A 14,525-nucleotide genomic window follows, 5' to 3' on the forward strand; every position below is an offset into this window, starting at 1 on the left:
GATAAGGGGAAGCAAGCCACTTTAATGGCACCCTCTATACAAAATAATTTCTCTGATTTGCACAGATGGCAAGGTTGCATCCCTGGGAATGGACACTTAGGAAGAGAAGATAAATGGTTTAATTCAGTGCTAGTCTGTCAATCAACCGGAATTGAGGCTGAAAACATGGTACAATTGGTGACCTTTTTTGGATCTCAAGACATAACCCTCATGTCATGTGCAAAAGCAGGGATTCTAATATTCTCCAGACCCTGTCTCTTGCTGCCATCGTGCCAGGCTAGAATTGTTTTTATTTTAATTGAATGGACGCTGTATGGATGTCTTAGGGTCTGAACGTCCCCCAAGTTTGGATTTGTTTGGATCTGGGACCCTTTTCTAATGATCAGTGCTGCAGAGGGGACTTATAGCATGCTTGTCTGGGAAGAGGTCATTCCTGATCAGAGCTAATGCCCCCACAACATCTGGAGCATTAGACAAAGAGCAAAAGCTTTGTTTTTAAAGCATATAACTGCTTAGCTGACCTCCTTTTATAAAGTAAATCTTTCCTACTTTGGCTCATGCACAAGAGATATAAAAATTTAAATTCACTGGAACAGCCAGGATGACATCCGGGAGATAAAGTGCTTAAAGAAATGCTCTCAAAGGAAGTTTTCATCTAGGTATTTTAAAAACCTCCCCCCAAAAGGGGCCTTGTTTTTGGGGCATGCCAGAAAATCTGTTTCTGTAATTCCCCCTCTCCCCAAGTTATCCTTGGGCTAGAGGACAAGATAGATGATTTTTTAAAATAGTACAGCGTCATTCCTCAGGTTGGTAGAAAACCAAGAAACTCTATCGTTATTTTGTTTAAAAATAAAAGACTGCCAATAACAATAAAAAGAGGGTGGTGGTGTGTCAATGCATGCAGAGGACAAGGCTAAGACGCACACCGTAGTTCTAGGGGCTGGAATGTAGTGGGCAGACACTACATATGCAGTCAGTTGTCTAGGGAATATATTGTATTTAGAAGGCAAGGGTCAGACTATTTCGGGGGGGGTTAGCTGCTGTTCTATACAATGAAACCCTCCTCACCGTGGAGGGGAGATTTTGACTTGGATTATTTTGCATGTTTAAGTTCACTGTGGGGCATATCTTCCCCCTGACCCCCCAACTCTGCCAGGCCTTGGCTAACACAGAAAGGGCCTCTAGCGCTTACAGTAGCAGCTCAGGCTTTAAGATTCTCTAGGTCTAGGTTTGACCCCTGCTGCCAGTGACTCATAGGGTGCTTCATGTTACATCTACACCCACTCCGCTGCAGCTGGCCCCTTCCCCTGCTCTCTCTCTCTCTCTCTCTGCATCTTGCACTCATGACTAACAGCACTCTGCACTCCCCCACCCTCGTTTGCATGCTCAGAAGCCAGCAAGCAGGGCCGGCTCTAGGCCATGCCACCCCTAGAAATGTGCCCCCGCCGCCCCAGCTGGCCTCCACCTGCTCCCCTGAGCTTGCCGTCGCTGCTCCTCCCTCCCTCCCGCCCAGGCTTGCCGTGCGCCAAACAGCTGTTTGAAGCAGCAAGCCTGAGCGGGAGGGGGAGAAGCGGAGTGGCGGCGTGTTCACGGGAGCAGGCGGAGTGGAGGTGAGCTAGTGCAGTGCCAGGGGAGCCACAGGAAGCTGGGCGGGGGGGGAATGGGGCATGCCCGGGGGAGGAGGCGGGGCTGGGGATTTGGGCAAGGTGTTGAGAAGGGGCGGAGTTGGGGTGGAGCCGGGGGTGGGGGGTCACGAAAAAAAGCGGGGGGGGGGGGCAAAAAAATTTTTTTTTTGCATGGAGCAGCAAAAATCCTAGAGCCAGCCCTGCCAGCAAGAAGCAGCTGCTGTTGCCACCTGGCTGTTTGGCAGAGGAGTTGGAGTACCAGCCATACCAGTTTTTGTAGACAGACAGGCACTGCCGTCTCTGCAAACTGGTGCCATTGTGTATCGGGGTACTGGAGTTAGAGGTGCTGGGGGTGCAGCTGCAGTCCCTGGCTTGGAGTGCTTTTCCTCATATACGGGGTTTACAGTTTGGTCCAATGGCATTCAGCTCCCCCACTATACAAATTGTTCCAGTGTCCCTGTTGTGTATTGCCTCAAATAGCCACACACGTCCTCAGGAGTAGCTCCAGAAATAGCACAGGGCCCATAACTACAGCTTGGAGGCTGGCTCTGGGAATAGCACATGCTTATTAATTTGTAGTAACACATGGCTCATAAGCTGTTTAGATGTACAGTGTTTTTATGTAATATCATTAAAAAGCTACATAATTAATCAACACGTTTCTCATCTTGTCAGGGACATTTGTGCATTTAGAGTGGTATTAGTATTCCGAAGTGACAAACCCATGTGTTAGCATTCTGCAAAATCCCTAATCCAAACCATTCTGTTCTCAAATTCCATTCTATAACAGTCTGATTAAGAGGCAACATGCCGTCCCTACACCATTTACAACAGCAGCTGAATTCGTTATCTTAATGAGGTTATGCCCAAGAAGCAGAATTGCCGCTTACTTACCACATCGATTATCTGCAGCAAAGAAAGTTGTAGCTCAACAACAAGAGGTTGGGAATCATTCACTACGGGGCGTTCAAGGCGATTGTAGTTCCTCAACAGTTCTCTGTACAGACGCCTTTGGTTTTCACCCTGCTGGGAAACTTTTGGAGGGGAAAAAAAGATGGTGACATAAATCATCTGGCCCGATCAGAAAGTCCATTTTATTTCTGAATCCTCCGTAGCTTATTTTGATCTTCTAAAACAGAGAAGCAGATTCCCAGAAAGTAAAGACCTCCTCAAGTTTGCCCATATCGAACACATCTTCCATTCTATGGTTTCATAAAACATCGTGCACTGCATGTGTTTCTATCACGGAGCAGCCAAAGAACTAGAGGTATATAAGCTGGCTAGGAATCTTTTTGCCACATGACAAAACACACAGCTGAAGCTCTCTAAGGCAGGAAAGCCCAAACTACAATGTGGTTTTAGATTTGGTCATTTCCAGGTGTTTCCGCTTTTGTGGGGTGCAGGAGGGGGGGTTCCAACCATATTTGTGTTTCGAAACAAAACATTTCAAAAAATTAAAAAAAAAATTTCCTGGCTGAAACTATTAGTAGAATTCTGCCTGAATTTGTAAATACTTCTAGAGCACTGAAAAATGCATTTTTATTGTTTTTGAAGGCAAAAACCAAGCGTCAAAAAAACTTCGCCCAGCTCTGAGTGGCTGCATTGTGTCCTGAAGCCCGAGAGCTGGCATTACATTGACATCTGTATGTGTGTTTATCCTATCTAAGTTAACTGTGGGGTCCTTGTTATCAATGGATCTGATTAGGCCTGGCCCTCTGTGACCATGCATGTCTGGGGGAGGCAGAAAAGAGCCTCCTCCTTGCCCTTGGCAGTGCTCACAGGGGCTGGGCAGAATTGCAGCCTTTGTTCAGGGGAGGTGCAGGCTTGCTATCAAGATGTTCCTGTAGGGATGCTGCAGCGGGTGGGAAATAGACAGAGCTATGACTTCATGTCCCCATGTGCTAACCAGCACACCTGGCTTCCCTGAAGTCAATGCCCAAATTTGCACTGATTTTCACTGCAGCCAGAATTTACCAAGGCGAAAGGAGTAGAGCTGTGGGAGGTGTTATTTCTCTCAGTGCCTCCCTGCTGCCCCTCAACACAGGCCTGTGCCAAACAAGCACAGTCTAGCCCCATATAAATGTCTCATTCCTCTTAAAACCCTACAGCTCTTTGCTTCGATAACCTGCGTAGCCTCAACTGCCATGTGTGTCACATGGATATTCCTAATATCCAACCTAAACCTCCCCCACTGCAACTTGAGACCATTACTCCTTGTTTTGCCTCCTTAGCTTTGTTTAAATTGGCTTGTGTTTTTCCCCTCCAGTAGCCACTCTATGCTAGCGTTTGAAAATCCCTCTATCCACAACAGTGTAGACTGTACTACCATTGTGTCCTTTAGCTTCATTAAACCAAGCTCTCCTGTGTATTACTTAGAACAGAGTCAAACATATCTCCTCCTGCATCCTCTGTTCCAAGAAGCAATTCTTTATGGGGTTGAGAAATTTCTTCTCAAAACAGTGCCTTCATGGACCTGTTAATATTTTGGCAGCTGAAGTCCTCCATTATGGGGGGAGGGACAGCTCAGTGGTTTGAGCATTGGCCTGCTAAACCCAGGGTTTTGAGTTCAATGCTTGAGGGGGCCATTTAGGGATCTGGGGCAAAAATTGGGGATTGGTCCTGCTTTGAGCAGGGGGTTGGACTAGATGACCTCCTGAGGGCCCTTCCAACCCTGATAGTCTATGATTATCATCCGATCTTGTGTCCTCTCTCAGTGTTGGGCAATTGCTGGCGCCCGCTCAACTTGGAGACGAGCAACATATCCCAGTGATTATATAGCCCATTGTGTTGGGATTTGTAGCCATGTGTTTGTGCGCATTTCATTTTTTATCTATGAAATTATGTACATCTGCATGCAGTTTGGAGCCTGGAGGTTCTTGGCGAATTGCCCAGGCAGCTGTTGGTGTCACAAATGGTTGGCCTGTCTAATCAGGCTGTCATCTCGTTTTGTTGCAGCAGCCTCTGAGCAGGAAGAGAGGTGAGATTGGGGACAGATTAAAATAATTTTTTTAGAAAAATTAGACCAGCACAGTTTTAAAATCCTCAGTGCTTCGGTCACCAGGGAGATGATTGGTTTTCTCTCTCTCTAAAGCCCCAAAAGCTCCATGGTGTGAAGTTGGAATGAACTAAATTGTGGCATTTTTCTATAACAGGAGGTTGTAATTTCTGGGTCTGGGGACTGGTAGTGAGCTGCACAAATCTGGCCCCGGTCTTCGGGACTGGATCTTTTTTCCGGTGGCCAGTATGAAATTGCATCCAAAATAACTATTGGAAGAATGGTAAAGTTGAAAAGTCAATTGCTCAAAAGTGACACCAGACATGAGATGAAACCATCATTCACTTCCCTTGTGCAGATGCATTGTGGTACAGTCTTGCCCCACATGACACAGGAAGTGTGTAGCAGAACCAGGAATAGAACCCAGAGCTCTTGTCTTTAAGCACAAGAGAATGGCCTCTTTTACTATCCACTAATGCACTATGTATGCACTAATGTATGCACTAATCAGGCAGGGGTGCTATGGAAAATGTGATTATGTAATTAAAGACTGTATCGTAATGCATACTCACAAGGGGGCTGATTTGAAGTTGTACAGTCAACCTTAAATCTGGCATCTCCTGGCATTAGAATGCTTGATTTTGCGACCTTAATGGCCTTTAACATAGGGTTTTTTTAAAATGCAATTTCCTATCTCTCTCTCTCTCTCTCTCTTTTTTTAATAAAGAAAGCTATAAAATAGTAATACCATTATTTAGAACCAGATTGACACCTTCCTGGGTTATCATCAGGATCTGAATGCAGGACCTTTAGATCTACAACACAGACTGCTACCATTTGAGACAAAGGAGTAACTGGTAGCAGTAGTAGGTTGTTATCCTATATGTGGACTAGCCTTTGTGGGGTGGGGAATGCAGTACACGTTTTGCTAGTGCTTTACTTAGCCATTCCCCAGCCAGCAGTAGAAGAGCCTGAATCAGAATTTCTGGGTACTAATCTTGGCCTTTTCTGCGCAGTGTGGTTACCAAGCACACAGATTTGCCCTATTCATTCTAAAAGGTTGTGTGGGTGTGACTATAGTCTGCCATATTAGATGTGCATGTGTTCCAGCTCTGCCAGAAGTGATAATGCACAACTTTGCCATTACCTCATTGTGGGAACGATACTTGTCTCCCTTCTATGGTGGAGGCATTAGGCCTGGCTCAAGAAAAAGGCCTGGATACCCAGAAATATTACCATTAGTCAGTAGAAATGCTGAGACACTTTGGTCTGTTGCTGGCTTCCAACCAAACGCACCTTCCTCTAGGCTACAGAGGCGGCTGCTGCTGTTGTTCGCCATGCGGAGCCAAGCACTGTGGAGCCTATGAGCATGCTCAGAGTGGATGAAAGGTGGTGGGAGCTGGGAAGTACCCTCGGTGCATATGACGGCAGTGAGGCTGGAGGGTGCCCAGTGCAGTTGGAACATTCCGAGATTTTAGAAGCAAGATGAACCATATCTGAGCATGTGCAAAGGCTTCTAACTTTGCCAGATCTGGGTGGATTTTCTGTGAGGAGCACAATGCACCCCTCTGACCCCAGGACCACCCTCCTGCCTCATTTCTAGTTTTTGCTCCAAATCACAGAGGCACTGGAGTTCTTCAAAGAAATGGATTGGAAAAAAGTTAAATGCTGGCAACACAATGTATTTTCCCTTAACTTTCTTCATGGAAATGGCTGACCCCTGTTTGTGAATTTTTTTTAATTCAACCTCAAGCAGAGAACAAGCTTGGGGGCGGAAAGTCTGGCAAAGTTATAAGCAACTGAAACCAGTCTTATAACAGAAAGTGTAAGGCAACCTTAACTATAGGCAGTGCTGCAGATAAAATAGACGATCCCAAAAGGCTCTAGGGGGAGAAAATACTGGGTGCTAATGGGCTCTTTAGTCTAATGGCTGGAAGCTGTCGCTGCACAAATTCAAATTAGAATGAAGGCACAAATGTTTAACAGTGAAGGTGATTAACCGTGGGAACAAACTCCCAAGGGGAGTGGTGGATTCTCCATCTCTTCATGTCTTCAGATCAAGCCTTGGAAGAAATATTTGAACCAAACACAAGTGACAGGGGTAACTAGGTAAAATGTAAAGGTCTGTGATATACTGGAGATCAGATTCGATCAGCTAATGGTTCCCTTTGGCCTTAAACTCTATGAAGTTAGTAAGCAAGTGTGACCGAGTGCAGGGAGTGAGTAGGTGAGCCTGCATTCTGATCCCTTAGAGGCCAATTACTGCCCCAGGAGAAGCTGACTGGGAGTAACGAACTCAATTGGCCCATCAGTCCAAGGCTGAGAAGAGATACAGGAAAGAAGTGCAAAAAGAGAGAGAGGAGGAACAGGGCTAGCTTTAATTAACTGGCCTCCTAAGCTCAAAGGTTGTGGACTCAAACCTCTGTAAGTGTCTAGCCACTAGAGGGAAACAGAGCCACACTGTGTTAGTGTGGGTCGTACAGATAATACTTACTGTCCTACTCTCAAATGGTAGCTGTGAGGCTTAGTTCATTGGCGTTTGCAAAGTGCTTTGAAGGCCTGGGGGAGACAATGCAGGAGAAGCGCTCAGTGGTGCTCCTGGCTCAGGTGATGTTGAGTCTAGTATGAGTTGGCAGCAGCATGCGTCCCGGGAAGAGCTGCCCATTTGTGGTACTGCATGTTGCATAGTCTCCTTAGGACTCCAGGGCTCTGTACCCTTTGGTTAGCTGCTTTGATTGTAAAGTTATTCAAAGTGTAACCTGACACTGATTTTTAAAGCCCTTAAAGGTGCAGGACCTGGCTGTATCTGAGAACCTCTTGCTGGAGCCTTGTGCTCAGACAGCAGGCACTATTTATGGATTGTACCACTGAGCATTCCTCTCCCGTCTGTCCATCCCCCTTGTCTGTTGTGCAGCCCATTGGATAGGGCGCTGGACTGGGATCCAGTAGAGCTGGGTTCTGCTTCTGGCTCTGCCTCTGACTTGACGCGTGACTTCAGGTAAGTCACTTTCCCTCCTGTGCCTCTATCTCCCCTCCCACCCATTGTCTTGTCTATGTAGAAATAAGCTCTTTGGGGAAGGCAATCTCTCCCTCTGTGGGTACTTCTGCACTGCATGCTTCTGTAGGCCGCACGGAGACTACATACAGCATGGCTATAAACAGCCAGGGAGCTGGTGAGGAGCGGCTTAGGGGAGTAAAGACATGCCTGAAGGGTGTGGGTGGGTAGGCGAGTACACACTCTGCTCACCCAAGGTGTGCCTCCCTCTCTAGGCTGCTATTGTTAGCCATGCAGTGTCTCCCTGCCCCCCCTCTGCCAGAGCCTTTCACTGACACAGGTAGCTACACGCCGCAGTGTGGACCCACCCAGTGTGTAGCTACACGTACACTATGTGCCACCACCAGTGGTGTGTAGTGTAGACGCAGCCTGTGTTTGTGCTGCACGCAGCACAATGGGCCCCTGATCTTGGGTAGGCTCTTGAGGTGCTGCTGTAATCTGACTTACATCTGAATTTGGTAGGTGATTGGGCTTTTGTTCTATTGGGTCCTAGTGGGTCTGGAACTTGCTCCTCCTTGAAATCCGTCTCGGCACATCCCTTCCCACTCCCAAATAACATCTTTTGGATTTAAAAAAAAAAGTTAGGGAGTTTTAATCTGAGTTCTGCTGGCCACATTTATTGCTTCCTCCCTTTCTTCCCCACTTTTTTTTTTTAATTCTTTTGGCATGTCTTATGTGTTCAAGCTTTTAGAGGGTGATTTCATCTGAATTATTTTAATTGTTTCTACTTCCCTCTTTTTGCTTTAGCGGAGGAACTTTACACAGACAGTTATTACTTGATTCATATTATTGATATTGTCCAGGCCTTTGTCCAGTCCTCCCTGACTATTCCAAAAATATTCCTTTTCCTTTATTATATATACCGCTGTTACCAGGTCTCCACCAATTATTACGTTGCTTTTGTTTGAGTGACGTTTAGATCTTAAAGCAGTTCTGTAGCTCAGCATTCTTGAATCATCATTAACTTCATTCCTCTTCCCATCACACTGCTGCTTCTCTAGTATTTTGTCTCCTGATCTATTTGTAAAAGCCCTTAACCCCTTAGGCTATCATTAACTCATTCTACTTATTTGCTGCCCTTACCTTTTCTGAATCTGAACCTTTAACTGAATCTGCATATTCCTGATGGATCCCTTCTCTCTTGCCCATACCCTTTTTTTTTCTTTTTCTTTTTTTTTAAACAATCATATATTCTTAATTCCCCAAATTTTCCTTTCTTGAACATCAATCTCATTATACCAGGATGTAGGATTTATTTGTATAGTGAATTCAGACATCACTCAATCTGATAGGAAAGCTTATACAGCAAGACGGTATTAAGAAAACTAAAGAAGCATCTGTTTAGCAAAATGGAGATATCCTTGTCATAAATATAAAGGGAAGGGTAACCACAGTACTATAAAATCTCTCCTGGCCAGAGGCAACATCCTGTTACCTGTAAAGGGTTAAGAAGCTCAGCTAACCTGGCTGGCACCTGACCCAAAGGACCAATAAGGGGACAAGATACTTTCAAATCTTGGGGGGCGAGGCTTTTGTTTGTGCTCTTTGTTTATGTGGTTGTTCTCTCTTGGGACTGAGAGAGGCCAGACGGAAATCCATCTCCTCCAACCCATCCTAATCCAAGTCTTCAATATTGCAACCAGTATAGGTAAGCCAGGCAAGGCGGATTAGTTTATCTTTTGTTTTATGTGAATTTTCCCTGTGTTAAGAGGGAGGTTTATTCCTGTTTTCTGTAACTTTAAGGTTTTGCCCAGAGGGGGATCTTCTGTGTTTTGAATCTGAATACCCTGTAAACTATTTTCCATCCTGATTTTACAGAGATGATTTTTACCTTTCTTTCTTTCTTTTTTTTTTTTTTTTTTTTTTTAATAAAATCCTTCTTTTAAGAACCTGACTGATTTTTCCATTGTTCCAAGATCCAGGGGTTTGGGTCTTTGATGATTTTGTAACCAATTGTTTAGGATAATATTCTCAAGCCTCCCCAGGAAAGGCGGTGTGTAGGACTTGGGGGGATATTTTCGGGGGAAGACATCTCCAAGTGGTCTCTTTCCCTGTTCTTTGTTTAAAACGCTTGGTGGTGGCAGTATTCTGTTCAAGGACAAGGCAAAGTTTTAACCTAAGCTGGTAAGAATAAGCTTAGGAGGTCTTTCATGCGGGTCTCCACATCTCTACCCTAGAGTTCAGAGTGGGGAAGGAACTTGACAATCCTAAAAGCCCTTCTAGAATCTTATGGGATATTTGCATTTACATGTTTATCTTTCAGGTGGTTTCTCCATAGATTCGTATAGGGTTTTTAGTTTCCACTATGAAGTTTTCGTATGGAATAAACAAATGTAAGGATTTTTTTTCCAAGGATGTGAAATAAAGAATAATGAAACAGATAGTGGGGATGATCCAGGCAAAATGTGAAGGTATGGAGCATAAAATATTTTTCAGGTGTGTCTGTTTTAGAATATTCACTAGGAATCTAACCAGCTTTGAAGAAATGCAACATATTCAATCCACTTTGGCAGACATGTGCATGCATAAATTTACTTAGTGTATTCTGCAGATTTCTGGGAATGTAAAGCATGTCATTTAATCCCTCAAAATACCAATATTCCCTTCTGCTTTTGTTCTTATGTGTAGTCAGTGTCATGGCATTTTCCCACAATTGTAAGCCCTTTCTTTCTTTTATTTAAGTCCTTTTTCCTTTGGATTTTAGTCCATAAAGACAAAGTACTCTTAAAATTGTATCCTTGTTTAGACATGAAAATTGTAATTCTCTCTCATCAATTGCCTCATAACATGTATGCTCTGTACTTGAGTATTTCTTGTCTTTGGTTAAACTCTCTTTCAGCTAGTTCCCTTTTGTATAGTCTTTGATTCTAACCTTCAGAGTCTCATAAAAATACAGAATTGTCACAGCACACTATTACTGAAACATTGTTGAGTTTCTCATTTTTACCATATAATTATAAAATAAATCCATTGGAATATAAATATTGTGTTTACATTTCAGTATGTAGTATACAGAGCAGTATAAACAAGTCATTGTCTATCATATTTTAGTTTGTACTGACTTTGCTAGTGCTTTTATATAGCCTGTTGTAAAACCAGGCAAATATCTAGATGAGTTGATGTACCTCCTGGAAGACCTCTGAGTACCCCCAGGGGTACACATTCCCCTGGTTGAGAACCATTAGTACAGAACATAGGCCTGGGAATTAGGAGACCCTAGTTCTCTTCTTGATGTGGCCTTGGGCAAGATACTTCACCTCACTGTGCCTCAGTTTCCCTATCTATAAAATGGAAATCATGATGCTTTTGTAAAGCAATCTGAGATCCACCGATGAAAAATGCTATAGACAAGCTAGGTATTATTTTATTTTCAGTTTCAAGCTGGCTGCAGGAAGCCAGTGGGGTTGTCTGAGAATAGGAGTGATATGTTGTAGGTGTGAAAAGCCTACTTGGCACCAGGTTCATTGTGAACATGCTGGAGATTTGGGAAGACCATTGAGAATTGAGCCAGTATAGAGCCAGGATAAGGATTTCAGCACGGGAGCAGCTGGGGCAGTGTAGATGTGAGCAGAATTTCAGAGATGATGATAGTAAGATATCCAGGTACAGATATGACTGACGTTTCTTTCATTATTTTTCTTTATTCTTTTTGTACAGCGCCAGGGGTCCTGGTCCATTCCTGGGGCTCCTACACACGATAGTCATACAAACAGTGTTTCTATTACGGTAGGGCCTACAGACCCCAACTCAGATCAGGGCCCCATTGCGTCAGGGGCTATACAAACACATATTGAGAGACATTCCCTGACACAAAGAGCCTACAGCTGAAATAGACAAGACAGACCAGGGTGAAAGAAACAAAGTATTATCCTCCTTTTACAGGGGGAAAACTTAAGTTATTTCTCCAAAGTTGCACAGGATGCAGAGCCAGGAATTGAACCCAGATTTCCTGAGTCCCAGGCCAGTGGTGAAGGGTATGTGTCTACACTGCAATTAGACACTCACAGCTGGCCAGCCTCGCAGAGTCCTAGAGCCCAGGCTCCAGCCCACACCTGAACATCTACACTGCAATTAAACAACCCCTAAGGTGAAGCCCCACGAGCCCAAGTCAGCTGGCACAGGGTTTTTCATTGCAGTGTAGATGTACCCTACTCACAAAATCACTCTTCCTATATTGAAAGCAGCTTTTTAGTTTTCACCAATCACATTTCAGAGCCACCTCCTTCAATCCCTGCCAAGCGGAATGCCCCCAAAGTGACAGCAGTACTTGTAAATATCACATTACTCGGTACCCTAATTTTTTACAGAGCAGAGAACTTCCTGACTGCTGTGCAGTCTGCGCACACCACATACTGTGTCCCGAGAAATTGTGAGTCACCTGGAAGAGCCAGTAAGAGCAGGAGTTTTACCATTAATTCTGGAGTCGAGCCAATGCTGAGTGCTTTTTAAAAAAACTCACCCTAATGATCAGCTAAGCCACAATAATTTATTTCTCCTTTTTATCCCTGTCTGCCAATGCCACTGTGAAATTTAGACAGCAGTGACTGCCAATTTTCTGAAGGAAAAGCTACACACCTTTCCTCCTATGAAGTGTAGCCTTGTGTAGCCTGTGACACGGCCATTGGCCTAGGTGAATATACATCTGTGGATTTACAGGGACGTCTCGGCAGTGCCTGCTTTAAGTCATGTAGCCATTAGTGCTTTCTTCCCTCTCGCTGGTGGGTTGAAGTGGACAGAGGATGTCTAGGAGGGATTGTGTACTTTCTGATAGAAGTTTTGGGTGGGTCTTGAACATCAAACATGTGCTCAGCTTTTGCTTTTAGACACTGCGGAATCAAAGACGGTGTAAATCCCTTTGTATCCAATTCAGCCCTGGTTTAAGCAGGCACAACCGAGTTTCTGATTTTAAGCTAGGGTTCGATTTGTCTGTATGGAGGAAGCAGGACGAGGACCACGGACAGAGCCCCTCATTCTGAAATCCTGCTAGTGGAAGTGATTACTGTCACAAAAGGGCTACTTCGATGGAAAGGAAAATGAGGCAGCGGAGCTCAGGGCTCTGAAGGATGAGTGGGTGAGGGGGGCTCTGAAAGCCAAGCTAAGATTCCAGACTGAAGTTGGATGCTGCTTTTGAGAATCTCTTGATGAGGAGCGCTATGACCCTGTCTGGCTGATCCAGTTATGCTGGCAACTAATCAAGCAAGGACCTGATCTAGAGCCCTTGGTCGAAATATTTTATTTTGGCTGGCTTTGATCTGATTTGCTTATCTTCACATCAAGTGTCTGAACATTAGCCATGTCTTGACGTGTGGCCTATTGTACAAGTCCTTTCTCAATGTCAATGACTCCTTTGGAGCATCATGTTTTGTTACCGTGTGTCTCTCTGCTTCCAAGCAGCCATACACCGTTGTCTTTGCTGTGAGTGCAGGATTAGACCCCGACTCCCATCTTTTTGTAAGACCTGATGGGGAAGGCAAACAGTGTGAAAACTAGGGCCTTCGTGGCTACCGGGGTACACTGAGGACCATGTCAGCTTTGACCTATTTGAATAATTCTCTTCCAAGAGCAGAAATAGGAGCAATAACAGGTACTCTGGGGCAGTGTGGGTGCAGGGGCCAGATTCTGATTTTGCATAAGCAGGTTTTATGCCATTGTAATTCCACTTATTTAAATGGAGTCACTCCTGATTTGCACCATTGGAAGCAAGAATAGAACTGGACCCCAGGCAACTACAGTCATGCTCTGATTCCTCTCCAAAGAACTGTAAGGCCCAATGCTGATCTAAGTTGGGAGCACAGCCACCAAAGTCAGTGGTGCTACACCTGTGCATGTGAGATCAGAAACAGGCTGAAGAGTGTGCTCTCTCAGCAAAGAAATCCCTTGTCAGGTTTCTGCACTTCCCTTCTCTCATGGAATACCCTAGCCTGCAGGCTTCCTTCTCACTGGTCCCGTGTCCAATGGCTGTGCCAGCCTGCTGTGGGAATTTTCTCATCGGATGCAGAGGCCTCTGATTGAAAGCAGGTTTTCTCTCTGTTCAAGATTTCTTGATCTTTTCCCTACTACCACAGGTGGAAGTGGCCTGTAGAAGTAGGAAACTAGGGTCTGTCACAAGCTTCATTTAAGCTACTCATGGCAGGGAGTGTCTTTCCCTATGCCTTCTGTGGCCCTGAGCATGATGTCTGGGAAGGAGTTTGGTTGCGGGAGGGGGTGCAGGTTCTGGGAAGGAGTTTGGTTGCGGGAGGGGGTGCAGGCTCTGGGAAGGAGTTTGGTTGCGGGAGGGGGTGCAGGCTCTGGGAAGGAGTTTGGTTGCGGGAGGGGGTGCAGGCTCTGGGAAGGAGTTTGGTTGCGGGAGGGGGTGCAGGTTCTGGGAAGGAGTTTGGTTGCGGGAGGGGGTGCAGGCTCTGGGAAGGAGTTTGGTTGCGGGAGGGGGTGCAGGCTCTGGGAAGGAGTTTGGTTGCGGGAGGGGGTGCAGGTTCTGGGAAGGAGTTTGGTTGCGGGAGGGGGTGCAGGTTCTGGGAAGGAGTTTGGTTGCGGGAGGGGGTGCAGGCTCTGGGAAGGAGTTTGGTTGCGGGAGGGGGTGCAGGTTCTGGGAAGGAGTTTGGTTGCGGGAGGGGGTGCAGGCTCTGGGAAGGAGTTTGGTTGCGGGAGGGGGTGCAGGCTCTGGGAAGGAGTTTGGTTGCGGGAGGGGGTGCAGGTTCTGGGAAGGAGTTTGGTTGCGGGAGGGGGTGCAGGTTCTGGGAAGGAGTTTGGTTGCGGGAGGGGGTGCAGGTTCTGGGAAGGAGTTTGGTTGCGGGAGGGGGTGCAGGTTCTGGGAAGGAGTTTGGTTGCGGGAGGGGGTGCAGGCTCTGGGAAG

The 14,525-nt window shown here is 45.7% G+C and overlaps 1 protein-coding gene across 1 annotated transcript in view; it reads right to left on the reverse strand.

Annotated features, from left to right (window-relative positions):
• Positions 1-14,525, reverse strand: part of LOC140911863 (neuronal acetylcholine receptor subunit alpha-7) — a 133,082-nt gene that overhangs the window by 105,488 nt on the left and 13,069 nt on the right. The window contains exon 2 of the mRNA XM_073345879.2: positions 2,520-2,659. Within this exon, the coding sequence (XP_073201980.1) occupies positions 2,520-2,659 (140 nt within the window). The remainder of the gene's footprint in view (positions 1-2,519; positions 2,660-14,525) is intronic.

The sequence above is a fragment of the Lepidochelys kempii genome, chromosome 5, assembly GCF_965140285.1.
Source record: "Lepidochelys kempii isolate rLepKem1 chromosome 5, rLepKem1.hap1, whole genome shotgun sequence".
NCBI classification, from domain to species: Eukaryota; Metazoa; Chordata; order Testudines; family Cheloniidae; genus Lepidochelys; species Lepidochelys kempii.